The sequence below is a fragment of the Bombus affinis genome, chromosome 17 (genome assembly GCF_024516045.1).
Source record: "Bombus affinis isolate iyBomAffi1 chromosome 17, iyBomAffi1.2, whole genome shotgun sequence".
Taxonomy (NCBI): Eukaryota; Metazoa; Arthropoda; class Insecta; order Hymenoptera; family Apidae; genus Bombus; species Bombus affinis.
In genome coordinates, this window is record NC_066360.1 from 366059 (window position 1) to 379600 (window position 13542).

Genomic DNA, 13542 nt, shown 5'->3' on the forward strand with positions numbered 1-13542 from the left:
GACCATGACTAAAAGGGGGGATAGCGCTAGGGACAATGCTCTCCCTCCCCCCCTCTAACACCAAATTCAACAGTCGGAGAATCATTAAAACTGGCTCGAACAAGAGGACGGGGAAAAGGGGTACAACTGAAGACAATTCATAAGAGGTTCCTGGAGCACTCCTATCATATGCGTAGGATGGGCATCGTGGAGTTTTAGTCGGTAAGAGTTCGACATTACTCTGCTGTTATCGATTATTAGCAACAGCGGAGTGTCCATGAGGATTTCTCCACGTACAAGAAAAAAAAGGTCCATTAATGTCATAAACGTTTCGAAATAAGAAGACTTTCTTATGCCTGAAGATCACTTTCTTGTGGACTTCTGAACGCGTTCTACCTCAACACTAAAGTAATAGAAAGATATGAAATTATAGAAGGACATAAGTAGAAATATTGTGTAATTAATGATACGTTTGGGTGGTGGAACGTCTGAATAATAAAATATTCTGATAATAGGTCTTCAGATACTGGAAGTCTCACCATATTGACTTTTACCGGGAAAAGATACAAAAGTCCCGCGCAGCTCGAACACATAGCTTACTATTTGGCTTTTTACGTTTTATATTTAAATCAAAATTCGTCTGTGACTCCTGCATTAGATAGAATGGAGGTTATCAATCCGTTAGGAAGATACTTTCGTTTAGGGAAGAATCTGATGGAGGAATAAAAGATTTGTTGGATCCTCATGTCGGAAGTTGGTGAAAATACGGAAAAATTCTATAAAACAGTCGTCGCAGAACCGGAAAAAATATTAATTCATCTAGTACATCGATGGAAGACGTTTACAGGTAGATGGGAATAACCGATTTTTCTACTAGATACCATTCCGAAAATTCCTAATTTATAAATTTATTGGAAAAGTACAGGGAAAACTTAAATTACGGTATATGTATGTTGTACATACTATCTTCTGTTGGTAACTTTAAGTTAATGTACAGATATACATTGAATGTAGTACTGTGTTATATGATGGCACAATAAAGAAATTCATTTAAAATATCGTGTCCTGCCGCGCAACGCATCTACACTCCATCCCGCGCGGCTTGACAGCCAACGGTCTACGTGCCGTCCTTTGAACCCTCCATAGGCCCAAGGACCCAAATTAATATTTTATTTCAACATAAAGTTGAAATCCTAACTGCATTGTTCGCACATATGGTTTAAGTCAAACTGTTTGCCTGAAAAGACTTTCTAATTCTAGAAGTGTTTTCGGCCGGTTATTAGAAAGGTCCTTGGGTTTATTACGCGCTCTTAAGAATTACGGAAAAAGCGGGTAGTGGCCTAACGAAAACAACGGAGAGTTTCCTATAGCTCCGACTAGAGAGTTTCTCTAGCTCCGACGGAGAGTTCCTACGGCTCTCGCGGTGCTGAGAGTTCCCATAGCTCTCACAGTGCCTACAGTTCCAGTCAGTCAGTCAGTCAGACGGTCGAGGTCAAGCAGTCGACGTCTATTCATTCGGTCATTCGGTTGATTCTGTTGATTCGATTCAGTCAAAGTCGGATCTGATAAATCGCTACGTCTACTACGACCCGAGAGCCTTCATCTATCAGATTGGCAGTCAGAATCTGAATAAGATCAAGGCAATCCCCATACTCAGCGACGTTACTAGTGTGTGTGATTATACGAAGTTGTTGGAAAATATATAAGTTATAACACTGTTAATCACGGAGTTATATCATTTCAACCACCCCTATTGTCTTAACGGAAATCAAGGGATCGATCTACTCGCGGCGTCGATTATTATAATCGTAACGGGAATTTACGACTCCCGTTGACGTGTTTCCTCGCGATTGCGTCTCCCCGCGATTGGTCGAATTTACATATCGAATGAGTAAAAAAATTTGACTTTACTTCAGGATTTTGATGTAATGCATATATTATATAGGTAATACGTACAAATAAATATGGAATTGCATATATATGTCGGAGATGAAAGGACACCGGGACCTCCAATATTTTAGTCTCTATACTTTAACTCGATTATAATTGTTCGAGATCTGTGATAATGAGTGTGGCGGCACTCGACATCATAAATACCACCACTCAACAATAACTAGAGTCGGACGACGGCAGTGCAGTGGTTAGCGCCTTAGGTTACGAACGTTCGGGACCCGGGTTCAAATATCGGCGCTCGTAGTCCGATTTTTCTTCCACGATTCTTAAATAAGAAAAATACAGCAGTACCCCAGCAGCGACATCTACAGTCAGCTACTACAATTATCACGGACAACACAATACACCTCAGGTCAAATCGTCGGTGTAGTAAGAAATATCTGAGAACGCCATCATAGATAATGTTCCACAAAGTTGGTCCCAGTATGGAATCCTGTGGACTATCCCTCTCCTTATGAACAGAAATTTTATTCATACCTGTTTTAAAATCAGTTAAAATGTGTCTGTACTCAAATGTGTCTGTACTCAAATGTGTCAGTGAAAACAATTCATCGAAACTATTTTGATTACTTGTGAGAAATTCCTATTATCAGTTTCTCGTAGGATAGAACTTCACTTTAGGGTGTTAAATGCATTCTTCATTGTCACTATGTGCAAACCCTTAAATAAATCGCAAGCTTAGCCACTTTGTGAAAATGGATCCTCTCCTTTTTCTAATACCGATTTGAAAATTTGCAAGACTATGAGGCCCCAGAGCGATACAATTTGGGTTCAATTACACATTCCCGTATCTACATAATGCTTAAGAAGATCTCTAATGGTTGGCAATCGGATGGGGAGGAAACAACTCTCCCTCCTCGGTTTCTTAATAAGAAATAGGCAGATCTCTTTTTATTTTTAGGGAATCTTTCCATAGGTAAAAGTATTGTTATATAGAACGCAAAAGTCCTATGACCTGTTATCAATCAGAAGTTTCACAATTTTTCTGGCTTAGGATTAAATAGCTAAATAGCTGCTACCTAAGACGACTGTTCAGTTAATGAGCTGAAGAAGTTTCTTAATGGTAATTCTTGTAGCCATCGCTGCTTTTCTGTATCTAAGTTTCCTGCGGCACTTGTTCCTGGAGTTATTTTACGTTTTCCAGTTTTCGTCCTGGTAACATCTTTCGTTATTGTGACTGCACTCCTCCTGTCTCCACTGCTCTTCCATTTCTTCTATAACCATGTCGTTTTGATTATTATTATATTGCTGCTGTTGCTATAGGCCTGGTAAATCTACCGACCTTTTTATATAATACATTTCTCCTTCAGTTGCAATTTTAATTGTTGGTATCTGCTGCTGCATTGTTGGATTTCCCCTCACTATTACTAATCGTTAATTTTATTTCATTTTGAAACACTTCTCTGAATCACTTCACTGGAGCACATGATTGATTACACACGTCTGTTTACCTCGGTTGCCCGAGCAGAACTTTAGCTACCAAAGGTGTTGGTGTTACTGTGGTTAGTGTTCATTGCGTGCTGTGAATTTGGAGTTGTCTCAGTTTCTGTGCTATCGTGTTGCGCTTGTAAGTTATTGTACGTCCTGTTTCGTAGCGGCGGAAACAGTTTACGTTGCAGTTGTTTTCTGATTACACAGCCTTTGTAGCTAGCTGGGTGGTTTCGATTGCAGTTGAAGCATTTTACTTCGTTTATTTTTCCTACGTATGGACAGTTTATTGTTAGGTGCGTTTCTGCGCATTTGACACACGCCGGGTTTCTGTTGAAGTAATTTTTTGTGTGTCCATATTATTGACACCGTATGCATTGCGGTATGTCTTTTTATGTCTTGGTGGCTCCACTGTTACTATTGTGTTTAGAACTTTTTTAATTTCAAATATTTCTTTGTTGTTGTTTTTAGGTTCAAGCTCTATTAGAAATAGCGGTAATGGCTGTTTAGTATCGTATCTGGTTATGTTGTTCATTGATCTTACCTGGTGTCCGATTTTTGCTAGTTCCTCGCATATGTTGTTTGTGTTTGTTTTTGGGTGTAATCCCCTGATTACTGCTTTGTAACTTCTGTCGGCTTTGAGCTGGTAGGTGTGATACCCCGCGTTTTTCTCTTTTAGTGCTTTTGTCACTTTTCTAAATGTTTCTGGGGTGTTGGTCCGAACTTTGACTTGGACTACTTTTAGTTGTTTTATGCTATAATTTTCTTTTCCTGCCGTGTTGTTTAGTAGTTCAATGAGGGGGTCTATTATTTGAGCATCTATGTAGATTGGTGGTGGTTTAGCGATGCGGGTTATTGGTTTTTCAACTGGGTCTGTTACTTTCTCTTCTGGCAATGTGCTGAAGGAGTTTCGAAGATTGATTTCTTGTAGCCATTGTTGCTTATTTGCTACTATAGCTTTCCTACTGCTTGTGCATGGTGTTACTTTTCTTTTTTTGTTGCAAGTTGCCACCTTCCAGCTTTCGTCCTGACGGGTTAGTTCATTGTTGGTTTTATTCTCATAATTGTTTTGTATTGATTCCATATCTATTTCATTTATAATTGAATACTCCTGTTCTTCATTTAGCGATTGCCTTTGGTTTCTTATGCTTGTAGCTCTATTCATATAATATGTTTCGCCTTTGCTTATAATTTTTATTTTTGGTATTTGCATTTTCCACCATTTGGCGATTGGCGTTGACGTTACCATTTTCTTTTCCCACTTGCCGCACTTTCACTGAAGCACTGTTTCGCACGTCCGTTTAGCTCGGCTGCTCGAGCAGGACTGTTGATCGAGTAAACTTGTCTCAAAATTTTAAACGCGTTTTTCTCGAAACTACTTTTTTCAAGTTGACGTGCACGATATCTCAAGTTCTAATAAATCGATTTATTTGAAATTTGGTGCGAATATTCTTTATATATTTTTCTATCGCCTCAACCATGGTCGGATTAAAATTTTTAATTTTACTATTTTAAAAAAATTCGGAATTGCCAAAAAGGAAAATTATTTTCAAACGGCCGCCATTTTGTGAAAAAATAATTTGTTGACTCTTCCAAGGTTCATACTATAGTCGAATCTATTCTAATTAAGAATCCGTTCAGCTTTTTTGTTTCAGACGACCAGAAGGGTCGATATCATGCACGCCAGGACACCCTTTCTTTGGACCTCCACTTTGCCAGCACATAACTTTGTGAATTTTTAGTCTTTTTCGGTTAATTTTTTATGTAATCTTAAAATATCAAAATACAAATCATAAAAAAATGGATAATAAAAATATTTTTTGTTTCGTTTGTACAGAGCTTCAAAAACCGCTCGAAATTCATACATCTAGACTAAAATACCCCCTTAAAAGGAAAACAATGATCTGACCCGAATCTCTAATCTTCGCATTCTCTTAACTCATATGTTACATTTTGATCAGTTATATCGAAGCGATCTTCCTCGTTTGTTAGTAATATTTGTTTTGTTGGCAGATAGAAGAAGATATCATAGTAATAAAAAATATTAACTGGGATATAACAAATTGAAATAGCGAAACACAGACGTCGGTCAAGAAGTGTGTGATGTGAAATATTTTCCGGATATATCTGTGGCATACTTCGGATACATTTTACAAATACAAACATTTGTTCTTACATCAAATAAGGATAAAGTATTGATATATGCATCACAAGTTAAACTTTGAGATAAATAATTTTATAAGCATTTCCCGTAACCATGAAATTGTATGATACAAGCTTTTTAACACTTAGGCAACCGAATAGGGAGACCTCCCTTTTTGGCTTTAGCAACGTGTTTTATTTTTTCGCTGTTATTATCAGTTATTGTTTACCTGGAATTGTTCCCAATTAATTGCGCCACTTTTTCTGCTTTTATAATGTACAGTATATAACAAAATACGCCAATTTAGTGGTGTTAAAATTAATTAAAAAGTTACACTATCCGTTATGACTAAATAGAGTTATAATCGAACGATACTACATTGTAGAAAAATATTAAAATGCATTATGAATTTTTAATTTCACGTTCAAGTTGTGTTATTTATCTTTAATCGTCTTGAACGTTTTTAATATTACCTATATTTTTTTATACTTTTAAACGCAATGTATTGCATAAACAATATGTGAAATCGTTAAATAAAATCATTACCACAAAATATAATTAATTACTTAAATAATTTTTAGACCTTTTTGTTACTTATGTACTGAATATTGGTCCTCGATACTTGGAAAAATGCGCGGTGGAAACGTATAATTCATTGTGACGCGCGCCGGTTGGCTAAGTGTTAAAAGATTTATATTCGAAATATAATGTAATAGTTTGAAACATCCTCTATATCTCCGCGAATATAGAAACAATTACGAAATTGTGCTTCCTTTTCTAAATTCTATTACAGTAGAGCCTTCTTTATCTGAACATCCGTTATCCGAATACAGTACTATTCGAACGTTCTGCTATTCCAACATGATACTTCTCAGTAATAGGTGCCCTTTTCTGTTTCAGGCATGTACATATTGTATTGGTGTTCGTATACAATGTATTCTTTCCTTAATTCAATTTAGTGACTGCTAATTGTAAGAATTTGATACAGAACTTGTTGCGACCTATCAATTAGACGGCGATGAGTCAGGAGCAACTGTTATCTTGAGGTTGCGGTCCTTGAACGATATTACCGCTCAAGGTGAATGTAGACTAATGATGCAAAGTAGTTGGTTTATTTACACTGTTTGGTATACGTTGCAATAGTCGGAATTCGCGTCAGATCTCTACTGTTTGAGAAAAATCGAAAAGAGTACTCCAAAATTAGGGTCAAAGTTGGTCCCGTTAGCTTTACTTAATATTTATAGATATCTGCAAATTGATATTGCCAAACTATTCTATATCAATGTATTAGTTGAAGTCCACGGAATTCATTGAACCCAACAGGAATCGTATAGCTTTTGTAATTTTGCTATAAATTAACAGTGCTGAACAGTCTAATCTGGCGCTGCGCAGCCGTACGAAGCAAACCGTGCAGTCGGGCGCCACATCATAGAGAAAACCCTGAATATCGGCGCCGGCGTCAACGTGTTAACTTGCCTTGTTTGTGTTATGTGCGTGCCAGTCAATTGGATATTTGGTGGTTTCTGTTTTCTTAGTGTAAATGTAATATGGTGGCATTTATTGGGGTTTGCTTTTATTTGTTTATCTTGTAGCCACTTTTCTATTTTTGTGATGTGCTCTTGTACTAATGTAGCTGCTGTTGCTGGATTAGTATGCCTGACTAGTACATCCGCGAATGTCAGTATTTTGCTGTTGGTAGATGTTGGTATGCCGGCCGTGTATAATGTGTATAATATTGGGCCTAAGACGCTTCCTTGCGGTACCCCTGCCTTCAGGCAGCGTCTTTTACTTCAGAATATACATCCTTTATTTTTACTATAAAGATTCTGTTGCTTGGGTATGATTTGAGTAAGTGGTAGATTTATTCCGGGAAGTGTTTTTTGATTGTTTGTAAGAGGCTTTCATGGTTCACTTTGTCAAATGCTTTCGCAATGCCCATGAAGGGGCCTGTACAGTATTGTTTCCTTTCTATTGCTGGTAAAATTTCGTTGACGAGCCTGTGCCTTTTGCTCTATCGTGGAGTATTTTTTTCTGAATCCAAATTGGTAATCTGGTATTAATTTTTCTTGTTCTATTGTTGGTTATATTATTTTCTCTACTATTTTGGAAAACACTGGAAGTAGTGATATTGCTCTGTAAGATACAGTTTGGTGTGGGTCTTTGCCTGGTTTAGCTAACATTATGATCTGTGCTGACTTCCATAGATTAGGAAAGTATTGAATTCTTAAAATTGCATTGAATATTATTATGATTAAACGTATTGCTTTTGGGGGAAGGTTTTTCAAGATTTTACCATAGATTGGGTCGATTCCTGGTGCTTTATTGTTTTTTGTTTTCTTCATTATGATTCTCATTTCTTGAACTGTTGTATTAGGTATGGTACGGTGCTTGTCAGTTGAGCTACTAGTATTTTGCGCATCTTCGTCTCAATGATATTTGGTTTTACTGTTGTTAATATTATATAGAGTAAATGTGTTACAAAGATGGTTGAACAATCCTGTAGCTTGCTCTTCGTTGCTTCAGGCCCATATGTTATCTGCTTTTCTAATTGCTGGGATTAGTTTTATTGGCTTCATTATTTTGTTCGTGGCTTTCCACTGAGAGTGTTTCGATGAATTTTGAGAATTCGTTACTATTATGATCTTTTATTTTGCTTTTTATTTCCTTTGCAAGTTTGTATAGATGTTTTTTGTTTTCACATGTTCTATGTTTTTGCCGTTTTACTTTCGCTTTCCTTTTTTCTCTGATTTTGTCAAGGATGTTTGGTTTTGTTTGGTTTATAAATAATAGTTGCCCCTGCTGCTTCTTGCATAATTTCTGTCAATGTTGTTACTGCCTGTTCGATGCGTTCAGGTGTTTTCAATGGAATATTGCAGTTGATTTCGCTCTTGATTAGTTCTTTATGTTTGCCATTTGGTGCTTTTATTGCAAAGCGACTCTGATTTGTTATAAAGTATTAGTTTGCTTGCGTATTCTATTATTATCGGTGTATGATGGGAGCTAAGCTCCAGACTGGGTCTTACTTTTAATTTATTTGCGTTTACTCCTTTTATACCTGCAAAATTAAGCAAGTCAGGAATTTAGGTTAGATCCGTCTGCCAGTGTGTTGGTCTTCCTGTGGATAATATGTTGAGATCACTAGTTCTAGTAAATTTTTCTAGTGTTCTACTTCGAGGTGTGTTAATTCTTGAGCCCTATAGCGTGTGCTTTGTATGTGTGTGAAGTCTCCCGCTGCGATGTAATTACTTATATTGAAAGTAACTTAGCAGTCAAAAAGATATTGATATTCAATATTTAGAGAAACTATCGATTAATCTTAATTTGTATTTGAAATAAATGAAATTTCACACGAGAATAATGATTGTTGTAGTATCAGAAAATTCCATTATCCGAAGAGTATGTCTGCTTATAAATTCGCATAAAGAAGACTCTACTGTACTTGCATCAGTTCTGTACAATATTGTAAAGTGGGAAAATATTTTTATTTATAGTAATCCATTCTCCGTTTTCATAATAATTTCTATAAGACTTAATTTGTAACTTAACTTACATTCGATTGCACTTTAAAGCATTAAACATTGTTCCAAATTCTGTGGGATCCTTGCATCGATCACAAGTACATTCAAAAAATTTTGTTTTAAGAAGATGGTGTCTTCTGTTTGCAGTACCCCACAATGGATCCGTATAACATATAGAAATGTGGTCTCCTAAAATATTTCATACAAATTCATACAGTTGCATTTATCTAGAAGATTTAGGCTAAGAACAGACAATTTATTCGGCATGATTTTTGACGAATTGGTCACATCGCCTTATACTCGATAGCTGAATGGCTTACAGAAACAGGCACATAATTTCTTAATCTCGCGCGAAAATTTTTAATTCTACCATCGTAAGTGATCCTTTACACCGTTGATTTATTTTCACCTATGAGAGGTACAAGTACACACAAGAAACAGTTCCTTAGCATAAATGTATGTATATACATACACGAACAGGGCATACAGCTTCGATCACTACATCTTCACTATTTTAGTGAAAAGTATTTTCAGCAAAGAGGACAGAATTTGACGCGATTAGTGTCTTTGTAGGAGAATGCGAAAATACATATGAAAGTCAAATCTATCTTTTTAAATAAAATCATATACTTTTTATTATGTTAGTCGATCCAACTCATAATTCTATATAGAAAAGAATTAACCTATTCATATAAAAAAACATTAGTTTATAAGTGGCATAACTGTAGCCACTGCGATACCTCTAAAAATAGTAACTTGAATTCGAGCAGTTCACAAAAAACAAAACTTGACCTTCTGTGCATCTTTGAAACCAACTTATATCTGAAAAATTTGTCACTAAAATCATGACATGCACAGTGATCGAAGTGGTTCCGGTTACCTTCATCCCTTATATTAAATATTCTCAGTAGATGACCATATTAGGTATTCATAGGAAATTTTAAAGTGTAAAATTACATAAAGTGCGTATAATGTGATAAAAGAATTTTCTACCGAGGTTCCTCCCTATCTATATTCTCAAAAAGATGAATTTGCATAAAAATACTCAATCCAATTATTAGCAAATTTCTATTGTAACATATAATGATGTCCACTGGCTGTAACAAAAGCTAATATTTTAAATTACTTGTTGTCTTACTTAGAAAGAGGGGAAGAGTGAAGCATGGCTATTTACATAAATATTGGAAAATTATTTTGTTGTAACTTTTTTCAATCGACATTGTAATATTTTCAATCAACATGGACTTGGCTATTTGTATATGTAATCAACAGTTTGCAATTGAAATCTATTTTGTAATAGTACTGTGACTAATTTCTATAAAATTGATTTGGTATTCTCAACGTCTTTTTGTCGACTCTCGTCGATTACCCTGTGTGTACAGTTAAGAAACAGTTAAAAGAGCCTATTATTTCTTTAAAAATTGCTTTGCGTGTTCTTAGTCATAATAATGCTTCTATATGTATATATACAGGTCATTTATGTGATATCAAATTATTTGTAAATATGAAAACGGCAAAAAAGGTTAATATATAGAAATACTAGATAAATGATAAACAATTTAACTTTACACTACAAAATGTTTATGTAGACGTCAGTCGTTTTGCCTTAGCATTCACATTTGTCCGAATGACAGACAAAACGTTCAATAACACATTACTTGTTAAGTAGAGCCAAAATGTTCAACACACATATGTACACGTGTAATATCGAGTATTCTATTCACTCATCGTAAAACATTGCCAGCATATTCCATAATTAAGAATAAAAGAATCATATAAACATAGGCTTATAAACTTTTTATTAAAAAGTTGTAATGATGATGCGAAATTAGCGAAATTTTCGTTTAAATATAACAGGCAACGAGTATCAACAATGTCGCACCTCAACAACGTCGAGTAATTCTTTGGTTCAATCAGATTTTTAATTGTGATTTTTAATTGTAAACGAAGAAATTTATGTAACATGATTTAATGCACGTCAGGAATCAATATAAAGAAATCAATGAGAAGTTTGTAATATAACGAGGTTACTTTTTTTGCATTTCGACTGGAACAAATAAAATTGATATAAATATCGTCAATCTATACCTTTTATCGAGCGAAAAATTAGTCGGTTGTTTCGCGTTTGTGTTCTAACTTTTTAGAAATGCATTAACACAACATTTTCTCCCTTATTTTTAGTCATAGGATATGCCAACACCGTTTTGCACAAAAGAATATGGAATATGCTGTACTATTTGTTGCTCAGAAAATTATATTTGAGACTGCAGAGCAGCAAGAGCATTATTCCGCTAACTCGCTCACCATCATACGATGCCTCATGGTCTTATTTGTAGATACAAAGTTTTTAGCCGACACGCATATCTATTTTTATGATTGAGGCTATCCAAACCAACAAAAATGAAAGCTACATTCGTTCCAAGTGCCTTCTTCTGAACAACGAGTTATATACAGGGTGTTCGATTACAGATGTAAAAAAATTTAAGGGATGATTATTAAAGCTAAAATAAGATGAAAATCAAGAATAAAAAAGTCGTTTTATGGAGTAATGTGTAATAATACAAATTGTTGCAGTGAGTCTCACTGCTAGGAAAACTCTACATCTTCTCTAGTGTTTAGTCTTTGGTACAACGATCCTCTTTACAGCGGCTTCTTTGGTCTCTATTATAGTACCGCGGAAAGATCGCCGACAATACAGACAGACAATGTCGACGATAAAGCGCAAATGCTGACAAGCTGAAAGGGTCGGGAAACTTCAATAGGTCTAACGACCATCAATATATTTCAGCACCGCAGCCATTGATGTTCAGTTGGCCACCTGAAAGTCTAGAGTCAAGAGTCGTTAATCGAGAGTTGTCATATCATACTACTGCATTAAGTTCACGTTAAATAATCATCGTTTTCTGTTTCATCCACTGTAATAAATACATCTATCAATACATTATTCTATCGAATAAAAACCATTGGAAATTCGAATTTCTAACATTTCTGAATAAAGCATTTCTATAATACGTTCACCCATGCGTTTTTTCTCTCTATTCCGATATATATACGTCGGAGATGAAAGGACACCGGGGCCTTCCCTTTGGAATTCTTCGGAAAACCCCCAACATTTTAGTCTCTATAATTTAACTCAATTACAATTGTCCGAGATTTGTGATAGCGAGCTTGGGCTCGAGGCGACAACAAGTCGCTGAACGTGGCCGCGGCCACGGGATGAACGCTTTTACTTAACATAGGGATGGAGTAATTCTATAGCTCTCTTTAAAAGAAATAGTTGTAGCGGCACGCGACAGTAAACATTCCAACGGTTTCTGTCGCGTGGCTCGCCACACACAGACCCTATTCTTCGAGAAAGATGATTATCAGATGTCGATGCATCTTCACAGTACATGTTCAGCTAGTCTGAGGAGCCGCTATAAATCTTAGGGTTTAGTTAACTAAGGTCCTTCAAACGGACAAACAGTCTTTATCCTAACAGTCCCTAAATCTATCACCTACTACGGGAAATCTGCTTTTCTCACGGATGACGCTTCGCGCTAGCAACTTTCTCTCAAGGTCGGCTAGCATCCTTCTCTAATCAACAACGTAAAAATTAACCAATTAACAGCAACGCCCATTTCCCTCACTGCCCGAACGAAGATTTTCCTCGACGACACCTTGAGACACACCCCATCATAGTTTCCCACTGCAGCATCACCGCGACGGAAAGTCATTCTCTCGTGAGGTCTGATTAGCGAGTTACATAGCGTCTTTACGCTCGGTGAACATTCTACGTTTTAACAAAGAGTTGGTTTAGTAATACTTGTACCGCAGACGAGCAAGTCGAGTACAACTTTTGCTTTAGAAAAAAGCGCATTTTGTTATCCCGTTGACCGCGGATTCGTTATTGAACCTAAGATCATTGTCATTAGCATCTCGAGTATCTAATTACCACGGTTACTTGTCAAATTCTCTAATGATCGGAATTACGCTAGTAAATATCTTCTCTATTGCATAACAACGTCTAATCCAAATGAAGATTCGCTTCACGTTCCTAATCTTAATCATAATGTGAACCCGACATATATATAAAAATGTCAACACAAATTAATGTGCAGCAAATAAAAAATTATACTTATTGCGTTGAATAACTCTTTTAAGTTTCTGATAAGCAGCTTGTTCGTTTTCTCAGTAGGTATAACCAACAATACTTTTGAAAGGAGCACCTCAGCTATCCTGTCTGACCCTGGTTAATTTCGAGAAAATTATACAAAGAAAACGAAAGTGTTGGTAAAGAATATCGTAAACTTTTTTCTGAACGAACTCTCCACTGCTACCTCGTTATGTAACATATTCTAGTGATTTTGTTAGGAGAATTGTATAAACATAAAGCTGGGGTTAATTGTAGATTTAATATAGATTTAAGTTATTCCGCTGTAGTCTTTTTTTAGCTTCTTCACTTTTAATTTTTTGAATATTTTTATCTCCTTTATTTTTGTATTCTTTTTATTTTTTGAATCTTTTTTTTAGTTCCAACGC

General features: G+C 35.9%; 1 protein-coding gene across 3 annotated transcripts in view; it reads right to left on the reverse strand.

Annotated features, from left to right (window-relative positions):
• LOC126926077 (SET domain-containing protein SmydA-8-like) overlaps positions 1–13542 on the reverse strand; it is a 165257-nt gene that overhangs the window by 17712 nt on the left and 134003 nt on the right. For all 3 annotated transcript variants that reach the window (XM_050742187.1, XM_050742185.1, XM_050742186.1), the window contains one exon: positions 9054–9210. In XM_050742187.1, coding sequence (XP_050598144.1) covers positions 9054–9210 — 157 coding nt within the window. The remainder of the gene's footprint in view (positions 1–9053; positions 9211–13542) is intronic.